We start from the raw sequence: 22,097 nt of genomic DNA, 5'->3' as shown, positions 1-22,097 counted from the left end.
AGGCTCAAATATACCATTTAATTAACAATAATTAGTGCTGGTGCCGGTGCGCTCACCCGTTGAGAGGTTGGGACTCGGTAGAGGTGGGCGGCTGGCGCCCGGTCGTGGAGCCGGGAACTCTTCCACATGCGGCGTTGCCGTGTGCACGTGCTCGTCTGGGCCGTCGAGTGGGTACCGGAACTCTCGTGCCAGGCAGCGCAGGTGGTCCGTACTCCGCTGGACCGCGGACGCAGTCCCTAGATAAGGCCGTTGGCTGGCTGGTCAACGAAGTTCGGGAGAGTCGGAAGCCCGAGGTCCCCTCGTCGCAATCTCGGCCCGGGTTGGGGATGGAGCGCGCGATCGGATGACTCCTACGGGCGGCTTTCTCGTTCGGCCTGGCCGGATGGTGCCCAGTTGGGAGAGAGTCCTGGTGCCTCGTTCGCTCGCCTTCTTATACCGTTCTTGGGTTGCTACAGGGAGGGCAAGGACGAGCTCGTTGGGGAATACTGGGAACCGGCCGGTCATCGCCCCGAGTGCGGGCGCGCCAACCTGCAAGCCTTCCGGGCGCTTCAAGGTCAACATTTCTGAATACGGGGGGGTGGGGGGGGGCGCATGTTCCGCGCGCTCGTGGTCTTTCCTCGTGGAAGCACGTGTTTGTCCGCGCACGTTGTCTCGCCACGTGGGAGCACGTTTTTGTGTGAGCACGTGTTGTCCGCGGCAGCTAGTGGCGACGTCCGACCGTCACACAGCAGTCATGCACTTTCTTCTTCAGGGACAATGGTAGGCTGCCATTCATTATCTGAGAATGCCTGCCAAATGCCCTCCACTCATCTTTTAGGGCCCTTAAAAAGGTAGGCCAGATCACGCCTAGAGCGCGTAATACATAGTAGTACCGTGCCCATAATTAATCACTGTTGTGTAACGATGAAATACAGTTCTAGTAAAGCGATCCTGAATCCTTTGTAGTCGAAGGGACGACGAAGGGTTAATTAAACAAGAGTGAGTGCGTGAGTGAGTGATTGAGTGAGTGAGTTGTCAGCAAACGGGCGGACATATCCGTGCGAGGTGTGCCGCCGGAAATCGCTCCGCCGGCCGAGCGGCACCATTTCTACGTTATTCGCAGCCAATCATTAAGGGTTCATACAGCGCGCATAAAACCAGGACAGAAAAAAGAGGACAAGACGAGCGCTCGAACACGAACAACATCAGCACTCATGTTGTTGTCCTCTTCTTTCTGTCCTGTTTTTTTTTGCGCGCTGTTTCACCACTATGACTCTGTACCCACTGGACAGTTCGCCACACTTTTGAATCATTAAGGGTCAGAGAGGCCAGTATCCTTCAAACAGTTTAGGAAAAGGGATAAGATGTACCTCCTCGCGATCCGGTGTCCTTTTGAAATAGTATGCCCCCAAAGGTGAATAAAAATGTGGTCGTAGTTAAAAAAATGGTTTTCAGGAAAACTGGCTAAATGCAAAACACACGTGCAGACAACTACGACGCGTTTCCGTACCCATGTTTCCTCTCTGGAAGCCCGTCCGCCAGCCGGCAGCCACATAAACGCTTCCGCACCAGTTTCGGAGAGGCAGGCGCCCGCTGCGCTCCGTACACGTGTTCTGACTTTGAAAAGCCTACGCAGGTACCGGATGCACACAGCTGGCTGGCAAGCATGTGCATTTGAAACTCATCCAAATAGTCTGCTGGCGCACAGTTCCAAGTCGATCCGAGCAGGAGGCACTACAAGCAATCATGTCACGCCCGCAAGAGGCATTCAACCAGGAACATTGGCGAGAACTATGGACGACAGAGGGAGCCGATATCTGGCAACAAGAAGGTGTTTATAAGTAAGTTGAGGCCGCGTTTATGGGCAAATACGTAAATGACCTCGATACGAAATAACGTTTTTGCCGTCTAACGGCCTAAACCTGAGGTAATCATTCATGTCTCGGAAAACAGCGACTCGCGTAAATTATTTGCCCAGCGTTAAAATTACATATTCTTCGGTGACACCACAGTAGCCCATTTTGTTGCGACGTGGTTGATGATCTGTTTTTCAGTATACACATCCTGCCGAATAGCGTGTATGTTAGGTACCAGAGTGTCAGGTCTAATCCACGCCGAATAGAGTAATGGGGTTCTACCATCCGCAGGAAAGTGCATATGTCATCGCAGACAATCCATGTTTTTGTAGTATTTAAATGGACCAAATTGGTTTTAATGCGGAACGTTTTCAAGAATGTAACGGCGATACAACACGTGTTCCAAATATTTTCGCAGCGTTGCTAAGAAAGCAGCGTCGATGCCGGAAATTGCATATTGTAAGCGAGCAGCGTGAATGCAACTCATATTGTACCGTATATATCAGGACAATCCCCCTTCGTGGGCATGTGCGAGAATCCTGCGCCCGTGCCTGCTAGAGTGAGTCAGCCATCTTCGATGAGAAGTCGCTGCCTGGCCTTTACTAGTGAAGGGCCACGCCCAATAAATGCGCGCGTCGCCATGTCATCTACATATCTACGCAGCCTTCACCTGGATCTACTAGGGCGCAACAATACTTTACATTCAAATCTAGCAGTGCGGATTCAGGAAAACTTTACGTTGAAACCGGACAGGGTGGATGCAGGCACATTTTACACTCAAACGGGGCAATGTGGATGCAGACAAATTTTACGTTCAAATTCACCAGAGGATGCAAGCAAATTTTGCATTCAAACCTGTAAGGGTGGATAGAGGGAAATTTCACGTTCAAACAGAATAAAGTGGATCCAGGCAAATGTTTCGTTCAAACCGGGCAAGGTGGAGCAGTGAAGGAGTGGTGATAACGTATTGTGCACAGGGCACGAGAAAAGGGGCTAATTTGACATAAGTGACGACGAGGGTGGAGGGAGTGGATAGTGAGAGGAACGAACACCAGGAGAGCAGGGAAAGAAAAGTGGGGAAATGTGGAGGTAGGGGATAAGGGTGCACTACGTCATCGCAAATCCATCGCACATTTCTGACTCTAAAATCATTTTCTCCCAAACAAAAAATCTCCTACTGAAAAACGGGCCACTTAGGCCGAGTTGGAAAACTATGCCCGCCGGGGTTGAACGGATTGCTAGGCTACCATTATGCCTGATTCTCCCACCGCCCTTCAAGAATGAGCGTGGGACGGAATATACGGGAACGGAGAGCCGCCCACGGCGGCCTTCTGAAGTAGCATTATTGCTTCAACGAACAGCGGAGCACTTCACCAACAATCCCTTCAGAAGACCGTGTAGTGGTTGTGACAGGCTCTGCTTGAACCACAAGACCATGAGACTGTAGTGATGTGCTGTTCCGGAACGTGGTTGTGCGGGGTTGACCAGGCGAAGAAGGACAAAATATGGGCCTCTACGGAGGAAGAGGAAGAAGACGGCGTGCGCTCGGGTTTTTGCTGGGGGATAGAATCTCGTCAAGGCGGGTTTAGCTGCGTGGTGTGCCGGGCTCCTAGATTCTGACGACCCGAGCTTCACCTCTCCCGGGCCCGTTCTGGTGGCTCCTTTCAAGGTGTCCGGGAAGCCCTGGCCATCCCGTCCATTGTCTCCAGTGCGTTCGCGGCGTAGGCCCGATCGGAGACCTGGGTCCGCGTCAAGCTCCCGAGGCCTGACGTGGGGCGTGTGCCCCCCGACAAGTGCACCAGGCCGCACATCGTCAAGCGACCCCCGCACAGCGTTCACGGGTCATCGGTCTCTCCTCGCGGCGTAGGCCCGTGGTGCCACAGCACGCACAAGCACTCTGCGCGAGTCGTCGCAGCTCCCATCACCGACGTGGATGGACAGTGGGACTGACGCCGGACTCCGAACGGGAGGAGACTACACATGCTTTGACTGTGCTGTATACTAGTTCGCCCTATTTCAGTCTCGCGTGAAAGTGTATGCTGTTAACGACTCGGGTACCTCCTCCCTTCGTGTCACTTTGTGTATATTCTTGTTATCGTTCCGCTACTAAAATATGTCTCTCTGTGTTGAAAACCTGACGTTTTCGCTCCGTGCGAAGGTCTAGCGCGAGGTGCTAGCGGGGTCCTTCATCACAAAAATGGGCGAGCCTACCAGGATTCCCATTAACACACTCACCTACGGAACGCTACCTCATCCAGAAAGCCTCGAGAAATTAACCGCGGATCTCGAGAAATTAACCGCGCTCGGGGTACAGTACGGATTATCCGGGCCTGAGCTGCGAGTTTGGGTCGAGAAAGAACGCTCCGAGCAGCGCGAAGCATGAGCTGCGGAAAGAGAGGCGCGTCGCGGGGACGACGAGAGGCAGAAGGCCGCGGAAGAGAGGCACAAGGCCGAGGACGAAAGGCAGAAGGCCGCGGATGAGCGTAAAAAGGAGCTTCTTCTGTTAGAGATCCGACTCCGGCAGATGCCACCAAATGAGACGTCCCAAGGAAATCTTCACCAGGAGAATGGCGTCGGAGCGACTGGGTCGTCAGCACCCGCGGCAACGGTTAACCCCCAAAAACTTCTCCCCATCTACGATGAGCAGCGGGACGACTTGCACGTGTATTTACAACGCTTTGAGCGCGTTGCGGCCGCCCAGGAACGGCCGCAGGAGAAGTGGGCCACGGCCATTAGCATTTGTCTCTCCGGGGAGGCCCTGACTGTGATAGGCCGCATGAAGGCCAAAGAAGCGCTGAATTATCAGGCGGTGAAAAGAGCCCTGTTGCAGCGCTTCCGGTTTACCTCCCAGGGCTACCAAAACAAGTTGAGGGGAGCACGAGCCATGGATGGGGAGACCGGGCGACAGCTCGCTGTCCGACTTTCAGGTTACTTCGACCACTGGATTGAGATGGCGGGCGTACCGAAAACGTTCGAGGTACTCAGGAACCATGTCGTCTCTGAGCAGTTCCTTCGGTGCGGCCACTCCAAGCTTGTGGTCTTCTTGAAAGAACGGGACTGCAAGACGCTGGACGCTTTGGCTGACCATGCCGATCGAGTCTTGGAGGCGCAAGGCATTGATAATCTTGGGAAGATTCCTGGTGACGGGGCAGTAGAAGGTGGCCGCAACAATCCGAAGAAGTCGCCCCCAAAATGCTTCCTGTGTAACCGTATCGGCCACAGCACACCGGATTGGTGCAGCCAGACAGGACAGCATTGCAAAAAATGTGGCAAATTCGGGCACAAGGTGGAACAATGTAGGGTCCGGCCGAGCGAAGAGGATCAAATTGCCGCTTGCGTCATCACCCGAACTTCTAGCGGCTGCCAAGTTGCCATATCATCTGATGGCTCCAATGAGGTGGCAACGACTACAAGCTCTCATGATCACGTAGACCAGAATATCGGTAAATATTTAGTGGAAGGCCTGCCAGTTGTCGACGGGCGGGCACTGGGAAAACGCGTGCGCTTACTCCGGGACACTGGTAGCAATATTATCATCATTCGGCGTGACCTAGTGTCTGACGACCACTTTAACGGGAGGATGACAGAAGTCCTGCTGCTTGACAGTTCTGTTAAATTATTGCCTGAGGCGACCATTCAGGTGGACACTCCATACTTCGTGGGCGAAGTCACAGCCTCATGCATGGAAAATCCCCTGTGTGACCTCGTCCTTGGCAATCTCCCTAGCATACGAGCACCCCATGAACCAAACCCACGCTGGGAACGTACCCACGGCGGAGAAGACGAAACCATTGTCCCGACGGAAGACACACGGCCACTAACCCCTCCTGCCCTGATTTCAGCTGTGGCTAAAACAACAGAAAAGAAAATGGGCCCATTGAAGGTTCACCCCTTGATGTCGCCTACATTTCCCAGGATGAATTGGCCCAAGCACAAAAGAGGGATCCCGCTTTGAAGTCTTGCTACCAGAAAATTGGCAAGCGATTTTTTTCTGGTAAAGAACACTTGTACAGCTTCACGGAAGAAGACAGCATCCTCTACCGACAATACCATCAAAAGACTGGTCGAACCTTTCATCAGGTTGTGGTCCCTAAACAACTCCGCACATCAGTTCTCCGAATCTCCCACGAAACTATTATGGCTGGACATCAGGGGATACGGCGAACGACGGACCGAATTCTTCAGGAGTTTTACTGGCCAGGCCTACACGGTGACGTACGACGTTTTGTCAAGTCCTTTGATATGTGTCAACGAACAACCCCGACGGGAAGAAGAAGAAGGAGCTCGGAAGCGGTCGGGCAAGACGACAGCAGGACGGCGCCCTAGCGGTGTAGGCCCGAGGTTCGTCGCCGGCGCTTCCTTCGAAGTTTCCATTCGTCGCGGTGTAGGCGAAGAGTAAGCGGTGTTCCGGTGGCGTGGAGCGCGGGCAGCGAGGCCTCGCCGTGGTGCAGACCTAAGCCATTCCGTCCCGCCGCTAGCCATCGGCCACCGTCATGTGGTTGTCCAGCGAGACACCTCCACAACGACTCGAGTAACCTGCCCCGTGACCAGCCAGAGAAGTGTGGTTCCGAGTCGTCACATCCAGACCGACTCATCTCTGCGATCCCCGTCTGTGAGCGTATGACTTGATGACTTTGTCCGCAATCATCCGCACCTCTGCTTTCCGCGTGTAGTTTGCCGCTCTGTACATCAATCCAGTTATTACAGTTGGTGTGTGTGCATTTGCGAGAGCGTAGTCTAGGCTCGTAACTTTCTACGCGGTCCGGCCCAACATTCGTAACGGAGACCACGAATCACGAATCGTGATTGGTGGTCTCATTGCCACCAGAAAGTGTTTCACATTACAGTGCGCTAAAATGAAAATGTACATATAGGTAACTATACCTTATTTGGTCCGCAAAACGATTCAGCTTTTTTATTCCCAACTTTTTTTTTGTGGGGGATAACTGCGAAGGTTGGACTCACTTTTAGCTTTCGCGGTTCTATGAACTTTCTTTATTAGCGGATGGTAATTTTTTCCCGGCCACGATTTGGTAAAGTTATAGGCGGGTGAACAGTGTAATAAGAGATTTAGCTTTGACAAATTTTGCATCACAAGGAGTCATTTTTGCGTACCGTAACAGGTTTGCAATAGTGGCACCACAATTTTCATTAGTTTGGTTACAGTGTCTTTCTTCGTGTCTTTTTTTACATTTTACGCAGGTTTCTTCTGAAACATAAGGACTTAATACTGGCCGGAAAAAAGGATGCGCGTGTGTTCATTCCGCTTTGCGGAAAAGCACACGAGCTGAAGTGGTGAGGAGTAGCACATGTTTTGCAACATCGCATGCTGAGAGTGTTACGACAACCGTGCCGATATTTTTTTACAGTTTATTGTCAACCGCGATAGCAATAGTCGCCGACTTCGCGCTACGTCTCTCACACGTCTGTATTTCTTTTTGTTTTGTACTTTTTTTCCTTTCCGGATAGATGTTTGCGATACTAGGTAACGTTTGAAGGGGATGTCCTTCAGACGCATACGTGCACTTTTTCTTTTGCTTACGTTTCTGTGCGCAAGCATTTTCGTGGCCGCTACTGCGGTTTCGCTGTGGCGATGGCGATGGCGACGGCAGTGTAATCAAGCTAGCAAAGGCAGAAAGAAAACGGCGGAGGAAAGTGCAGCGAAAGGGTGAGGGGAGGGCAGTACGCAGAGACCGCACGAGACGCTGGCCGGAGCGTGAGACAAAGCTGGGAGGGGGAGGACAGCCAACACCACATAGGTAAGTTCAGGCCTCTTCACTACCACCGTGGCGTCACTCACCTTGACCGTCGATGCGCTCGCGCGAGCCGCTGCGACGCGGATGCTTCCCGCACGGCGCCTACTACAGTTGAATAAAACATTAATTTCTGCATTGCAGCGATGAAGGCACAGAATATAAAATTTCTGAACGAACGTCATTTCACATCAACATGAAATAATGCTTTTGTGCTCTGTCTTGGCGGACGTGACTGCTTCAGATAGCACTTAAAAGAAACGTACACAAGTACCGGGCACCTTGAAGAATATTTATTACAATAAGTATCATGTATCATAAGGAACACATGAACTTCAAGCTTTTAGTATAGTCATATTGACATCTATGACCACATTGCGTGATATAAAAACAGAAACGGACAAGATTAAGCAAAAAACAAACAAAAACAAGGCACTAGATTATTTATTACAATGTATCAAAATTTACCACAGCGAAAAACGTTTAGCATCTGGTACAGTCATATTTACAGCCATAATAATATTGTGGGCCGAACAGAAAAACCAAACTGCTTCGGTTAAAGAATGAAACAAACTAGCTAATGGAGTATTTATTACAATGTATAAAGAGTATCCCAAGGAACAAACATTTAGCATTTGGTACAGTCATAATTAAAGCCATAATCACATTGTGGGACAAAAAGAAAATCCGAACTGGTCAGCTTCAAAAATTAGCCATTAGTAAAGCTTGCTTTATATTTAAGCGAAGTGGCCACTAGCAAAGTTTACTGTAGCGTTAGCAACTTTCTTTTATTTGTGCAGGCTTTTTCTTTCATGACACTGTCATTCCTGCAAGCAACATAATTTTTAAGAAGCGCGTTGACCGCCGGTTTTAGAATGTTCTTGAGTACGACATCTGGATGATGGCCGCTTGCACACATGTCCAACTGCTCGCCGTCACTTAGTAGAAACTGCATGATGCCCAAGAGCACCATTCTTTGGTTGGCTTCTGCATGAAACCGCTGCTCCTGTTCCTTATATACAAGGTGCTCTATTACCGTCTTCGTGCCAAGAACAATATTAACAACAAAAGGCTGCGGAAACTTCAAGCCTCCTCTGCTCATGCTGTCAATGAGTACGTGCTCACTTTGCTGCAGTTCTCGGTCAGTTATCATGAGCTGTGACTGACAATCCTCACATGGCTGACGTTTAATTGCAGCCTGCGCACAATAGCCGCCAATGTCAGTTTGTGATGTCTTCAGGTCCCTTTGGGTGGGTTTGATGGCATACTTTGCTATTAGCATCTCGGCATTAAGCTCCTGTTCTTTTGGTTCCAATGACAACAGCATGTCTTTCAGCACCAAAGTGTTCTGCAAGCAAATCTTTGTCTCCGCTTCGAATACCTCCGTGATTGACACGTTGTAGTGAGATCCGCACATTTGGTGGTACTTCCCAAACCTGGCCTCAAGACAATCTGTTTGGAACATCCCCAAAAGGATGTACCTAAAGCCCAACTCATCAAGGCAATACCATGACAGGTCAATCAATGAATACGTGCTTAGGCGGAGAGCAAAGTGGGTCTCATTTGTCAAATCCTGAGCCGTGGTTCCCCTCCGGCTCCACCTGTCAAGCCAGGTTAGGAACTGATCAAGATACTGAACTTGCAAGAAAGACATATCCTTCACAGGCTGCTGCCAAACATCGCGTAGTCTGTGCCCCTTTTCTGGAGTGTTAAAATTCACAATGCTCCACCATCTGACAATCAAATCAATAAAGGTGGCCGTTTCCTGCACTGCAGCCAAATGAAATTTCTGCGCTTCAAGTGAAAAAGCTGATGACACAAAGCGGTTAAAACTATCAACACCAATTTTACATTTTGATGCTCTAGGTGGTTTAGATAAAGTGCTTTATAGGTCATACGATAGGCAACCTTTTCAAGCTTGCTTTGTTCACCCTGGTACAGCTTCTTCAAAAAAAGTAAAGGAAGCTTTTTCGTCCTCACCACTTCCACAGCTTTCAAAAGGATGGTACAAAAATGACTTGTCACCGTCCTTCTGATTGAGCCCATTGTTGCGTATACATTTGAACAAGTGAACAGTGTCCACAACATAAAACAATGGCTGCTGCGGGTTGGCAGGATGAAAAACAAATCCCTGGCTTATTTTTCTCTCTAAATAGAGACCTCATTTTCCTGTTTCTGGCATTTTGTTCTGTTATGATCGCAACAACCTGTAGACCAGCGCTTTCCATCATGGTTAGTTTCTTTAGAACATCATGCGGCTCCATTGCTGTGATACGAGTTACCGGAAGAATATGAGCAACATCTTTATAAGACGAAAGCAAAGACTGTACCATGAACACATGCGCTTTTTTTTGCTGATTCCGCACAATGCGCAGCAAACCCTGTTAGGCAGCACCTTTATATTAAAAAACTACTGCAGGTGTATTTCATCAAGCATTCCTGTCACATTTTTTATGAGGCTTCAAAATGGTTACTCTGTGTTTATTGCACCTCAGAAAACCTTCTTTGCACTGTTCTTTCGATGGGCTCACGTCATGTGCTGCGCAAACTGGCTTGATGGTAGTGTCATGCGGCAAGACAAGCTTGTTGCTGTGGCGAAAAAACTTGTATGCGTGTGCCGAAATTGTGCGCAATATACTGCTAAAAACTAGAAGCTCTGTAGAATACCACACACCATTGCTCTTCTTTTTCAGCAGCTTGCATTGTTCCTTAAGGAAGATTAGTGCGTCAGCCCTCTCATCATCATGCAGCTCATCATCACAAATGCCATTCAGCAAGGATAAAACCAGCCTAAGCAATCCTCCCACTTTGTCCTCTAGTTGATGTGCCTTCTTTTCACAATAGCGCTCCACGCTGTCTAGAAGGCTGTCCAGCGCACGGACATCACCGACTTCGTCAGGAATTCACACATCATTCGACAATAACGGTGCGCACCTAAAATACGGGGAAACGGGCAGGTCCTCTGTCACTACCCCAGATACAAGCATCTCCAGGTCCTGCAACGCCGGTTTGATGTGGGCGACGATGAGGCACGTCTCGCATGCTGTTGTACACAAAAACTTCTTATTTGGACGCTCTTTAATCCGAGAAATAAGTTCACCAAGATTACCAACTTCGTACTGTTTTTCTTCTTTTTCAAACGTTGCTTGCGACTCGCCTATGTCTTTCTGGAGTAGCTCATTTTCAGTCCGCTTTCTTTTCACTTCAGGCTCTTCTCGCGACGTGCGCGAATCCAAGATATACGAAAGGCAGTCTGTAAAAATGGCTGGGAAGGCGTCTGGAGTTAGCCGTGTCAACTTCATAAGTGCTTCAATGGTTCGTCCATCGCAGTCCCTATACGTTGACGTTGTACGCAGGTGTTCCGACTTGAAGTGACGCTCGCGAACCTGCGTGTGACAGGAACAAAAAAAACACCAATTAGCATCTCCTGGGATAATTACGAGAAATCTCGTCCATTCCGAAGGGGTACGCTTGATGCAGCTTACCTTGGGGTCCTTCAACAGCCTCACGTCGACGTCGCTCCGTCGCACATCAAGCTGCCATTCCGCTCTTCGCTTAGCGTCTCGCGGAAAAGAAAACAAGCGGACTTTCGGACCATTGTCATAGATCCCTCGACAGTTGGGTACACAACACCACCCCATGTCTCAGGATACATTCGTGAACGAAATAAATTCGGCGGAAGTGGTTACTGCAACACCGAACTGCACGCACGGCATGGTGTAATTCAACGACAACGGTTGAAATAATTATCACGACTACCGCCACCTGTCGGAGACTCTGATAACTTACGGCGCTGCCGCAAAGGTACGGGTTACCATGGTGCTCGCTCTCTCGAGAGAGGTCGCCCTCCGCATCTCCTGTCAACGTATCCCGGAAAAGCTGCTGGTACGGCGTGAGAGGCTCGGGCAAGGTTGAATGACGTCACACGAAGGCACGCCGGAGTGAAGAGGCCTGAACTGATCTAGGTGGTGTTGGGACAGCACCCGCTGCTATGGTGAAATCTATCTCACTGCCAGCCCCTTCAAAGCTACTCCTCCGTGCATGGCTCGTGCGAGCCATGTGACATTTCCGCGTAGGTTCAAACACTATGTGCAACAACACTCTCGCCGGCGGTGACAACGCGCTACAAGATAATAGCACTGTCGCGCGCGCTACCGTGCGTCCACTGGTAACACGAACACTTTTTGAGAGGCCGCAGATAAGCCACCGAGACCGAAAAGGCCGCAGCTCGCTCTGCGATCAAATTTTAAATTAGGGAGTATAGTAGTTGGCAGTGCATTTTTGTTTCCATTTTGTCGTCGCCACTTCCGCACGTGTGCACAATCATCCAACTCTCTCTCTTTGACTGCAAGGACTATCCGCAAATTTTGTATTTTGAACCCTGACCACGACTCGGGTTTTATGGGAGAAAACTTTGCGTATTAACCACCTTTCTCTAAGAAAGGACATAAGGAAGGATGTAGAAGAAAGACAGGAAAATTAACCTGGCTACAGCCTCGTTTCCTAACCTGCACGTGGGAAAGGGAAAGTAGGCAAAAAATAAAATGGAGAGACTGAAGAAAAGCTGGAGCAGGCAGGTATGCCCAGCACTAAAGCACCAAACGTTCAAGTTCAGTAATTGCCACTGGAGGATTTGTGTCTAAAGTCTGGTGTTTAAGTTTGTCGCGCGTGGAAAGCGTAAGAGTTTCTTATTCGCCTTCTGAGCGGATGACAGAGAAGGCCAGTGAGACAGGATGGCCGCCGAGAGTCCAGGTCCTTGAAGTGCTGACGACAATTTCTTTTTTTTAGGTGAGTACTGTGGCTACTCGCATAAAACGTGGCGTATCGTCTCCGGCGTTCCGCATGTTTCACACTCCTCACTTGCTGCAATTCCTATTCATGAGTAAGCATGTGTGAATGCTTTTCCCAGCCACAGACGACAAAGAAGAGTTTCGTCAGACCATGGGAGGCTTACTGGAAAGGGGCGTTGCAGGTGTGGGTCAAGGGCACCAATACGGCCAGATGTGAATTTTTCTGTTGACCAATGAGAGATTTTTTCCCCAGCAAGTATGCGGAGGGCCCAAGCTGCGTCCGTCCTACACAATGTAATTTGTACAGTCGTCGCTGTATGATACGCCAACCGGGCAGCAGCGTCCGCACTTTCCTTGCCGACAATGCCGCAGTGACTGGGAAGCCACTGCAGGGTGACTTCATGACCCGCCTGGGCAGCATGGTCGTACACCATTCTTATTTTTGTCAGTAGCTGTTCGTGAGGTCCCCAGCACAAGGCTGACTGGAGTGACTGAAGTGCAGGCTTCGAATCACAGAAGATAGCCCATCTCCGGCATGAACTTCGCTCGATGTTGTGATGAGCGCTACGGATGGCTTTGTTCGGTATCTGTGGAGGTTTTAAGATTGGTTATCTTGAATTTGCTGGACAGTGACATACTAGAAAACACCAAGCACCCTAAGAAAGGGCCTTTGTGTCATCTAGTAAACCATTTCTGGGTCTTCAAAACATCTCTGCAAGGACACGTATCCTAATTATGGAGAAATGGTGGGTGAGGATGCTCGAAGTAGCAGGAATATTCTCCGGGAAGAGACTCCCTTCTGAATTGCGCCAGCTCTTCAACATATACAATGGTCAAAGCATCGGGGTTCGACGTGTTAACTGTATCCTAAAAGTTATTTGCGACTTTGCAGCGCGTTATTTGGCGGTAAGATTTCAGCCACACTTGAAAGTATCCCGGTTCTGTTAAGTAAATGAAACTCTTTTTTAAATCTTTCAAGTGGGGAGGTGCCATTGTTATGGTTGATTCGTTGAGTGGCAGAATAAAAACAAATCAGCTATAAAATTACCATGAAGGGATGGCAGTACCTCATATCTAGCCGTGACATGCATTCAAATTATTAACTTAAATTGATGATGATAGCAAATGTAGCTATTTGAGCTATAATAAACGTTATAGGGGCTCTTCAATGCTTCTGATAAAGGCTGGAAGCCCGGTGGAAGCTACAGTTATCGACAGCAAGCAGCTGCACGGCGTGATTTGCTCCTTGCAGCATATACGCCTTCGACTTCCAATTTTTTTGTGACTTTCTTTTTAATGTGGCTATTGAATGTGTTCATTGCTGATACTTAAGTCAAGCCGCCAATAGCCGCTACACCTCTGTGATAACATAATTTCAGCGGTCCAAGAACTCTGATACCGGGAAAGGGAGAGAATGGTTTTGGGGAAGTTTCAAAGTTATCTGATGGGCAGTGGCAGTAATTTTTGGCTTAGTTACTTTGCGACACCCTAATCGAAATACTGGATGTGATGTTTTGATGCGTTCTGCAAGCTTTAAGATTTCGAAAAAATGTTGGGAAAGCCTTGCAAGGTCCTCTTAATTGCCGACTCGGATCTTTGCTACGAGCAGGTTTCTTGACCTGGGCCACAGCGTGGTTGGCGTAGAGTTTGTCGAGGAGTGCGTGCGGGCCTATTTCTCGGATAACGGCCTCCAGATGGAAGAAGCCATGTGTCCGGTCACCAAATGCAAGATCTTACAGGTAACAGTTGCGTGGAAGTAGCAGTTCTTTGCTTTGTCGCTTCACCGAAGAATTCCTGATGTGGCTCATTGTGGCTGTCAACAAATGATGCATTGCGACAGTCACCTGATATACCTAGCTTAAACCATTTACACACTGTAGAATTACTTCGTTATGACCGAGTTGCTTCATATTGCCTGAAAATTCTGGCTTGAACAGAAAAACTCTGGATGGTAGAAAATAAAACACGGACACGGACAGCATTTTGTCTGTGTTTTATTTTCAACCGCGGATGGCATTTACGTTCAAGCTGAAATTTGCAGCCATCGGGAAGCCTGTAAGGTCCCTTTCTCTCTATCTTCATTATCGAGTGCACATGCACTTTTGTGTCGGATTGATCATTTTAATTATGCTTCTAAATTTGTGTGTAGCAAGAACGTTTAAAAGTTTCCACATCGACCGTTCTGGCCAGTCTGTTTTAGACCATAAGCTATGATCATGGTTTTCGATAATTGTATGTCAACCAGAACCCTATCGACATCTTTCTAAACAGTGATGACGGGCAGCGCGGCTTGATGACCGGTAAAAACTTCACCATCACTTTCTAAACAAAGTTGGGAGAAGCGCGAAAGCTTTCTGACACCAACACTGCGTCCAAAGTGCGCCAAAACTTTCACTCAAAGTGCATCCAACCTTCGCTGAAAGTGCATCCAAGTGATCGTCAAACAAACACCCAAATCCCAGAGGAAAACCGAACACACGCAATGCTCTTTTGAGCACAATTTAAACGCATCTACGAATGACGTAAATGTATAGAGATACACGGTTTATGAAAAAAAGCTATACTGCCTTTCATTTCGATGTGTTTTCCTTGTTTAGAACAGGTATTTTTCGTAATTTTCAAGTAACCGATCTGACAATGGAAGCCCGGTTTCAGCACGTGCCATGTGTCCAGGGGTCTTTACAGCTTTTTGTTTAACCAAGTGGTCTATGGGGAACGCCATTCGTTTTTTGAAAGCACGCAATTGGTAGCACTAAGAAAGTTTTCACTTATAAAATACTTGCATCCTGAAGCGAACGGCCACAATTTAACCATTAAGGATGTTACGTTATACGAGTACTTCCCTACCTGTGGAGAACACTTGAAAGATTTTAGAATTGGTGCACAGTCCACACTCCAAAAACAAATAAACCTTCAATTCGGTGCCTCACCTTGAGCGACAAATGTCATACAGGACTGCATCATGCATTCTAGACTTAATCCCCTCTTCGTTATTTTTCCCCGCGAAAAAGAACGCAAGGTGTGAAACCAGTAAACTTGCCTTTTCTGACTATGTTCCCGTATCAGTGTAGAAGGGGAAGTTTGTCCCGGACTTTTAAGCCTAAAATCTTAATAATTAGTGGAAATTAATATTCCGCCAATTTTCTCATTCTCCTCTACTCAGACTCCTGACCAGCGACTGCGAATATTTATCTGCAACATCTTCGATTTCCGAAGGTAAGGAACCCGTCTGGTCGACTCATTCCTGGTCTTTCTGCTTTCTGCATAGTGAGGGCTGATCGCCCTATCACGCAACCTTTCGTACTAGGAAGAGAGAGGGAAAGTGAAGTTTGTAAACTTACTGAGAGAAAGTGAACTTACGGAAAGTGAACTTACTGGAAGCTACGAAATGTACGGACTCCTGCAACGGCCCTTTGAAATGGCCGAAGCTGGTAGTCCGGACCTGAGCTGCACAGCTCCTTCTCTTACTGCTCATTGGAGCAGTGCGGGAATCTAGAAATTACCAAACACTCCTGCAACATATGGTGCAGGGTGCCCGTGGCAGCGCAGAATTTGCAGAGCGGAAAGTAAGTACTGCATAGGATAAAGGAATTGCAGTTCGGTTTGATGAGGAAAGTATTTTTTAGAGGAGCCGCAGGCAGTGTTCCCGTCTTTTAATCAGGGTTTCATGGGTAGGCGGACAGGTCAATCTACTATGTTATTTTAATGCGATGTTATTTCTCGGTAGGTAGCAAAGCATAAGCACTCTCTAACCAAGATCCTGGGGTTGCTTGGCGGGATATATCTCGGGCGATTTCTTGTGTGGTCACGTCGCCCTGGACAATTGGGTGGGGTGGTGTACAAACAATCTTTACTTTTCCTTCGGTGGCTGCTCCAGCAGGATGTCCAGACCTTCCGTGAAAATTCTACCAGAAAGTTTTGACAAGCTTGTTGCGAGCCGGTAATAACGGTCTTCACATTTGCCTGGGAGACGACCAGCGCAATGGCCGTATCATGAGCCTGCGTAGTGGCTGTGAAAGGCAAGGTTGTAGTGTGCTTCCCGATTGAAGTGACTCCTGGAATACTCGGCGGCGTCAATGTAAACCGCGCGGTTCGGGTCGCTTGTCGAGAGTGCACGCTCCAGCCTTTCCCCTCACCGCGTGGTGAGCAAGGTCCTTGCAAGCTAGGGGCAATGCCGATGCTTACTTGTATATGTGGAAGTAAGTCTCGTAGTGGCTGTTATGTTTCTTCGAGGGATGCCATGCCCAGTACGGTAAGGGGATTCTTCGTGCAGGGTGTCGTGCGTATTCGCGGACGCTTGGTTGGCGAGTCAGTAAGCTCGGCGGCAGTGTTATAGAGGCCCAATCTCGGAAGGCTGTTGACCGAGGTATTCGTTGGGAACCTTAGAGCATTGTTCTAGACTTTCCGGATCACAGCGTCGATACTGGCAAAGTCACCGTTGCTTAAGATGGGTTAGTTAGTTGCGTAGGTAAAGCGCGAGAGGACTAAAGGCCCAACCAGGAAAAGGGTGGTCGCCTCCTTGGTTACCATTTAATTATTCGCCAGAGCATACCGGTAATTCGCCCCATCGTGTGACCACCGGTTAAAGAGAGTGTTGTTTGAGCATCCCTCCTGGAAAATAATACCGAGGATCTTGATGTGGAGAGACGGTAAGATGGCACACCTGTTCATGGTGGTATGAATGCCCGGTTCATGGATCTTCTTTCTTTTTTTTCACATAAGAAGTCCCGACTTCTGCGGTGAGCAGGGTAGCCCGCAATTCCGGGCGTAGTCACTCCACGGTACGGAAGTGCGACTCATCTACCGAGCCCTTGCCGGTCCACACTATGATGTCATCGGCATATATATAAGCCATTGTGCAAATTTCTGGCTATCGGGCACTCTGTAACCACATTTGAAGGCACTAAGGCAAAAATCTTAAGACACACTCTGGTTACATCCACCCCAAAATTTTATGGAAAATGAGCAACCAGTTCTGCTTGTAAAGTCTTGTTTTATGGCACACTACCGGTATGTGCTACTTTGTGGTTAGAGTACAACAGTACCAACTACCGCTGACACCCCGCATTATACACCTTAAGTTACACTGTGATATCTAACGACGTCCACCGGTACCCACAACCTGGAGCATAATGAGAACAATGAGTCTTTTTTCAGCGAAAGCTATAAATGTCACTCAAAGTCATTCATCGTGTCACACGTTACCTTACCGCTAGCACGCAAGCTGCATTTATCTTATCACTCCGCTCGCTCGGAGCCTCGCCGCAGCGGTATCACGTGCAAGTCGAGGGTAGAACGGCCGCTTCGGCCGTCCTCGCGCCGAAGCGAAAAAGTGGAAGCGAAAAAAATGAAAGTATCTCCACTCCGTGGACGATGGCGAGGGTGCGGAGTACGGGGACTCGAAATGACATCTAAGTTGTGCCCCGAGTGACATCCGGTTTGCGACCCGACCGTCATTCGATTTGAGCCGTGAGTTGCACCTTGATTATTTCCTAAATGAAACTGCTACTCACGGCTCAAGTCTATTTTGGCTTGATTTTCGCTTGATGGTGTTGTGCGCACGGATGGACGCGGACGGACATTGGGAGGTCCAAAGGTACTCCGCACCGTTACAGGCGAGGTAGTAAGCCGTTTGACTATCACTTAATAACTCATGGTCGTAGCCCAATGGCTGACACTAACTCTGTCTGGTCGACCAGGCACAGGCTCGAATCCTGCCGGTGCCTGCGTGATTTTTTGCGGTTGTAAATGCTATGGGCATGGACGCGGACGGACATTGTGGAGTTCGGGGACTCGAAATGACATCCAGGTTGCGCCACGAGTTACACCCGGTTTGCGCCCCGACCGTCATTCGATTTTAGCCGTGAGTTGCACCTGATTATTTCCTAAATGAAACTGCTACTCACGGCTAGACGGCAGCCTGCGAAACATCAAACAAAGCAAACTCTTCGTGCATAGCGATTGCTTTCACTCGACGATCGTGATAACTAGTTTTTTTTTCCCCCACTTGGTACCGCTTGACGGCGATAGACCCCAAAACGGTGCGTTAGGCCTAACGTACTTTGTTTAAGAATAACGTGAGGTAAACTTCACAAAAAGCCTTTCAACATTCAAACACCGTTTGTACTTATTGTTCATCGAGCTGCAGGTATCGGTTGACGAAATTACACCTCGAAGCAAGGCGTTGGGTCTAACGTCTGGCTCTCGCATACCCTTGTCACTAGCCCCCTTGTGCTGCGCGCGCACCAAACTTTGAGAAAGCGCTTTATAAACCGCGACATACGGATGGCTTTCCGGAAGTCGCGTCAGTAAACGTTCTTGTTTGTGCTTTGGTGAAATTACCAAAGTAGGCTAAAAGTGCATTTACACTAAAAAACGTGGACGTGTATCTGCTCACTTCGCTGCAAATTTCGTGGAAAGACGAGTCTTCGCGCTTCTGCCACGTAGATGCTTCCCTTCGCTCTCCCGCCCATGCTACACACTCCTCCCTTTTTAGAGCTCTTTAAAGATTTGCTGAAGTCAAATGAATTTTACAGCGTTCCATTGTTCGCATGCCATCTGTTGGGACCTTTCGTTACTGTTGAACATGGAGCGCTGCCACATAGTCCAGGCTAGTCGGGTGCCCTGCTTTAGCGGCGAAGCCCCTCAGGGGCTTGGGCTGTCGGCGCCTCCTGCCGTGGCGGTCTCATACACCAGATGTGATAAAACACCAGAACACGCGTTTTCCAACACCTGACGCTACAACGTAACGCGTACTTAAAGAAAGTGTATCATGAATAGAACCGGTTCAAAATAAATTAACATGATTTAAAGATTTGTGGAAGGCTCCCTGTCCGCTTCAGCAATCGTCAAGCACAGGCAGAATCTGTTTGTAGACTGAAGGTATAATTTGTGTTACACTCAAATGCACATCGGCTCTCGACGTTAGGTCTGAGCGGGTAGGGTGGTTGGTCGAAGCAAGAAAATACATAATTACCTGGTGCCGGGGCCTCTTTGATCATCGTTCAATGTCGGCAATGTACGTTTGGGGACCCGCACAGAGCGGTTTTTCTCCTATAGCTTCTGTTCAAGGGCCTTGTCGGCCCTTTTATTGAGCATGGCATGCCCCATTCAGCAATTTGTTTAGCACTAACCCTGCTAAAGCTTTTTCAACACTCCAGGGTTTTTAATTCGTGGCAAAAATGGAATCCCCATAGAGTTCCCTATAATTTCTCCCTTGTCGGCGTAGCTTTCCAGGATCTTCGTCCAAAGCAAAGTTTCCCTGTCGATAGCAATACGTCAGAATAACCTTCACAATAATAGTATTACAATGACCTTGTCAATCCAGTAAGTTGTCACTTGATCCAGTCCCACATTTCTTTCTAGACTGGAAGCTGAAAGATGGTAACGAAACTTATGTTCCTAAGTGAAGCTTCTCGCTACTTACTTTAGCGCCATTAAACCAGTTTTTAACTCTCTATATTAAATACAATCAATCTGACTATTGTGTTGAAGCAGAGCCTTCACGGCGACACTTGAATGTGAGTGCAAATTTTGTGACTGAATCTGCCTTTCACAAGGGTTGTAGTAACTGTCTTTCTTCTTCGGGTGTCGGTTGCTCACGAATAAAGGCAGCGAGAGAGCGACTTAACATACATACAGATCAACCTTAAGAGTCTTGAAACACCGTAAGACCAATAATTCGATCTGTGTTCGCGAGAATTTGAAGGAAACTTATGTGTGAATAGGCTGTCATTACTGGGCACAACAATATACTGTTTCACGTACCTATGTGTCTTTTTATAATGCCGGTTGGGGAAAGAAAGGGGCTTATTATTAAACCGAAGCTTTCTATGTCTTACTGATGACGGCGTTGCCCCAGAACCCACTGCAGGAAAGCCAACTTTGATGAACGTCGGTGAAGCGAAAGATGGTTGAAGCACGAACGTTTCTCTGGTCGAAAGCCCATGTTTCCAAAGTCCAAAGTTACATTCTAAATCTTTACGCTGAGAACGCACTGCAGGAAAGCCATTTTACACAATGGGCTTCCACAAAGACACATCAAGCACCTCACGAGAAGAACGCTTCCCGTCGTCGCAGTGCAACCTGGGTCCCTCGCGTTGTGAAGCCGGCATCTATCCGATTTCGCCATTCCCACACGCTCCAAGTAGTTCAGATTTTGGACTCTGGCTTTGACTCAGGTTGCATGGGAAAAACCTTCGCATTTTAACCAACCTTCGGTTAAGAAATGTGCTCCCACCCGAAAAAGCGACGAGAAAAATTACCAGTGGCTTAGCTCGGCTCTGCCAGGAAACACGTAGCGTGATTTAAGGTTCAGCTGTTTATTCTTATCTTTCCTGGTTGTCTAGGATTAACCTTATTATCATGCTTACTGCTGCTTCAATGACATACACATGGTACACGCATTATGTGGAACATGTATATTTATCAAAAGGCTCCGGCGCAGCGTCACCAATCGCCCCAGAGCCAAGCTGGTTCCACAGGCGCACGCCAGTGTTGCCGCGACGCACGAGCCATCGGTTCCACACCCGGCCACCCCTCGCATGATCACCAAGTGGACCGGGCCGCCACGTGCCGCGCTTGCACCGCATGGCTCTCCAGGAGCCACGAAAAACTGCTCAACCTCGGCCAGTGTAGCTCACGCTACAAACACCTCTCTAGTTTGTCGTAGTTTTGGGGGTCGTACTGTCGTCTTGCGGTAATATTGTCACGTCCTGATTCTGGTGTTCTGTCGTGGGTCGAGTTCCCGCCCTGATTTTGATATTCAGTCACGCTGAATTCCTGTCTTGTCGCGATCCTGATGCTCCATCGGATGTTGCACATGACCCGCCGCGGTGGCTCAGTGGCTAAGGCGTTGCGCTGCTGAGCACGAGGTCGCGGGTGCGATTCCCGGCCGCGGCGTCCGCTTTTCTGATGGAGGCGAAAAGCAAAAACCCCCGTTTGTACGAGATTTCGGCGCACGTTAAAGATCCCCGGTGGTCAAAATTAATCCGAAGCCCTCCACTACGGCGCGCCTCATCGCCTGCGTTGCGTCGGCGCGTTAAACCCCACAATCAATCAATCAATGTTGCACATGTTTTGAATGGTATTTCCCATTGTGAAAAGCAGTGTAAATGGCAGTTCTGTTGTGACTTCAGGAATGTTCGTCGTTAAGAAACTTGAATTTGTCATTACGACAGAAATGTATGTCGAAGCAACAAATGACTGTGCCGTAACAACAAGACTTTTATTGTCACAAAAAAAAATTTTGTCGTTTGACAGGAATTCTTGTGAAATTTTTTGCTGTAATCCTGCTGGGAGTTTAAACTGGGCTTTGGTTATTCTTTGCAGTTACTAATTGTACACACTATATGGCCGTTTAGTACTATCGATGCGAATGAATAGTAAGTCAAAAGTATGTTTAGTGCGAAAGGAAGAGATGTGGACGCCCATACCGATGATTAAAGCGCTTCGTTCCTTACCGAGCTTGTACGAACACTGTTCCTTATAAAAGTAATGTTGAATATGTATAAGCATATAAATTCCTTCCTTAAATTGCTGCCCGTGGTTATGAAGAAACGACGAGAAAAGAGGGCAAACTTGAATACAGCACACCACAAGTATCGCAGTAAGCAAAAAAAGTTTAATTTTTGGTTCAGGTTTGCAATACGTCCATATTAAAATACGTCGACGTCTTCATAGCCCCCTTCGGTGACAGCTTGTAACCGTCACTGGCCTTT

General features: G+C 48.5%; 1 protein-coding gene and 1 pseudogene across 2 annotated transcripts in view; one reads left to right on the top strand and one right to left on the bottom strand.

Moving 5' to 3' along the window:
• The first annotated feature begins 1,610 nt into the window (after window positions 1-1,610).
• Window positions 1,611-22,097, top strand: part of LOC144158750 (thiopurine S-methyltransferase-like) — a 55,346-nt gene continuing 34,859 nt past the window's right edge. The window contains exons 1-4 of one of the 2 annotated variants that reach the window (XM_077689843.1): window positions 1,611-1,820; window positions 7,038-7,130; window positions 13,988-14,117; window positions 15,542-15,594. In XM_077689843.1, the coding sequence (XP_077545969.1) occupies window positions 1,726-1,820; window positions 7,038-7,130; window positions 13,988-14,117; window positions 15,542-15,594 (371 nt within the window). In that variant the 5' untranslated portion in view covers window positions 1,611-1,725. The remainder of the gene's footprint in view (window positions 1,821-7,037; window positions 7,131-13,987; window positions 14,118-15,541; window positions 15,595-22,097) is intronic. The other variant, XM_077689844.1, reaches the window with a different exon arrangement.
• On the bottom strand, window positions 7,407-11,229 carry LOC144158049 (uncharacterized; annotated as a pseudogene).

This window comes from Haemaphysalis longicornis, unplaced genomic scaffold (assembly GCF_048455015.1).
Source record: "Haemaphysalis longicornis isolate Haplotype H1 unplaced genomic scaffold, Haemaphysalis longicornis Haplotype H1 scaffold_10, whole genome shotgun sequence".
In the NCBI taxonomy this organism is placed as follows: domain Eukaryota; kingdom Metazoa; phylum Arthropoda; class Arachnida; order Ixodida; family Ixodidae; genus Haemaphysalis; species Haemaphysalis longicornis.
Note: the sequence above shows the minus strand (reverse complement) of the source record. Positions and strands in the feature narration are given on the sequence as shown.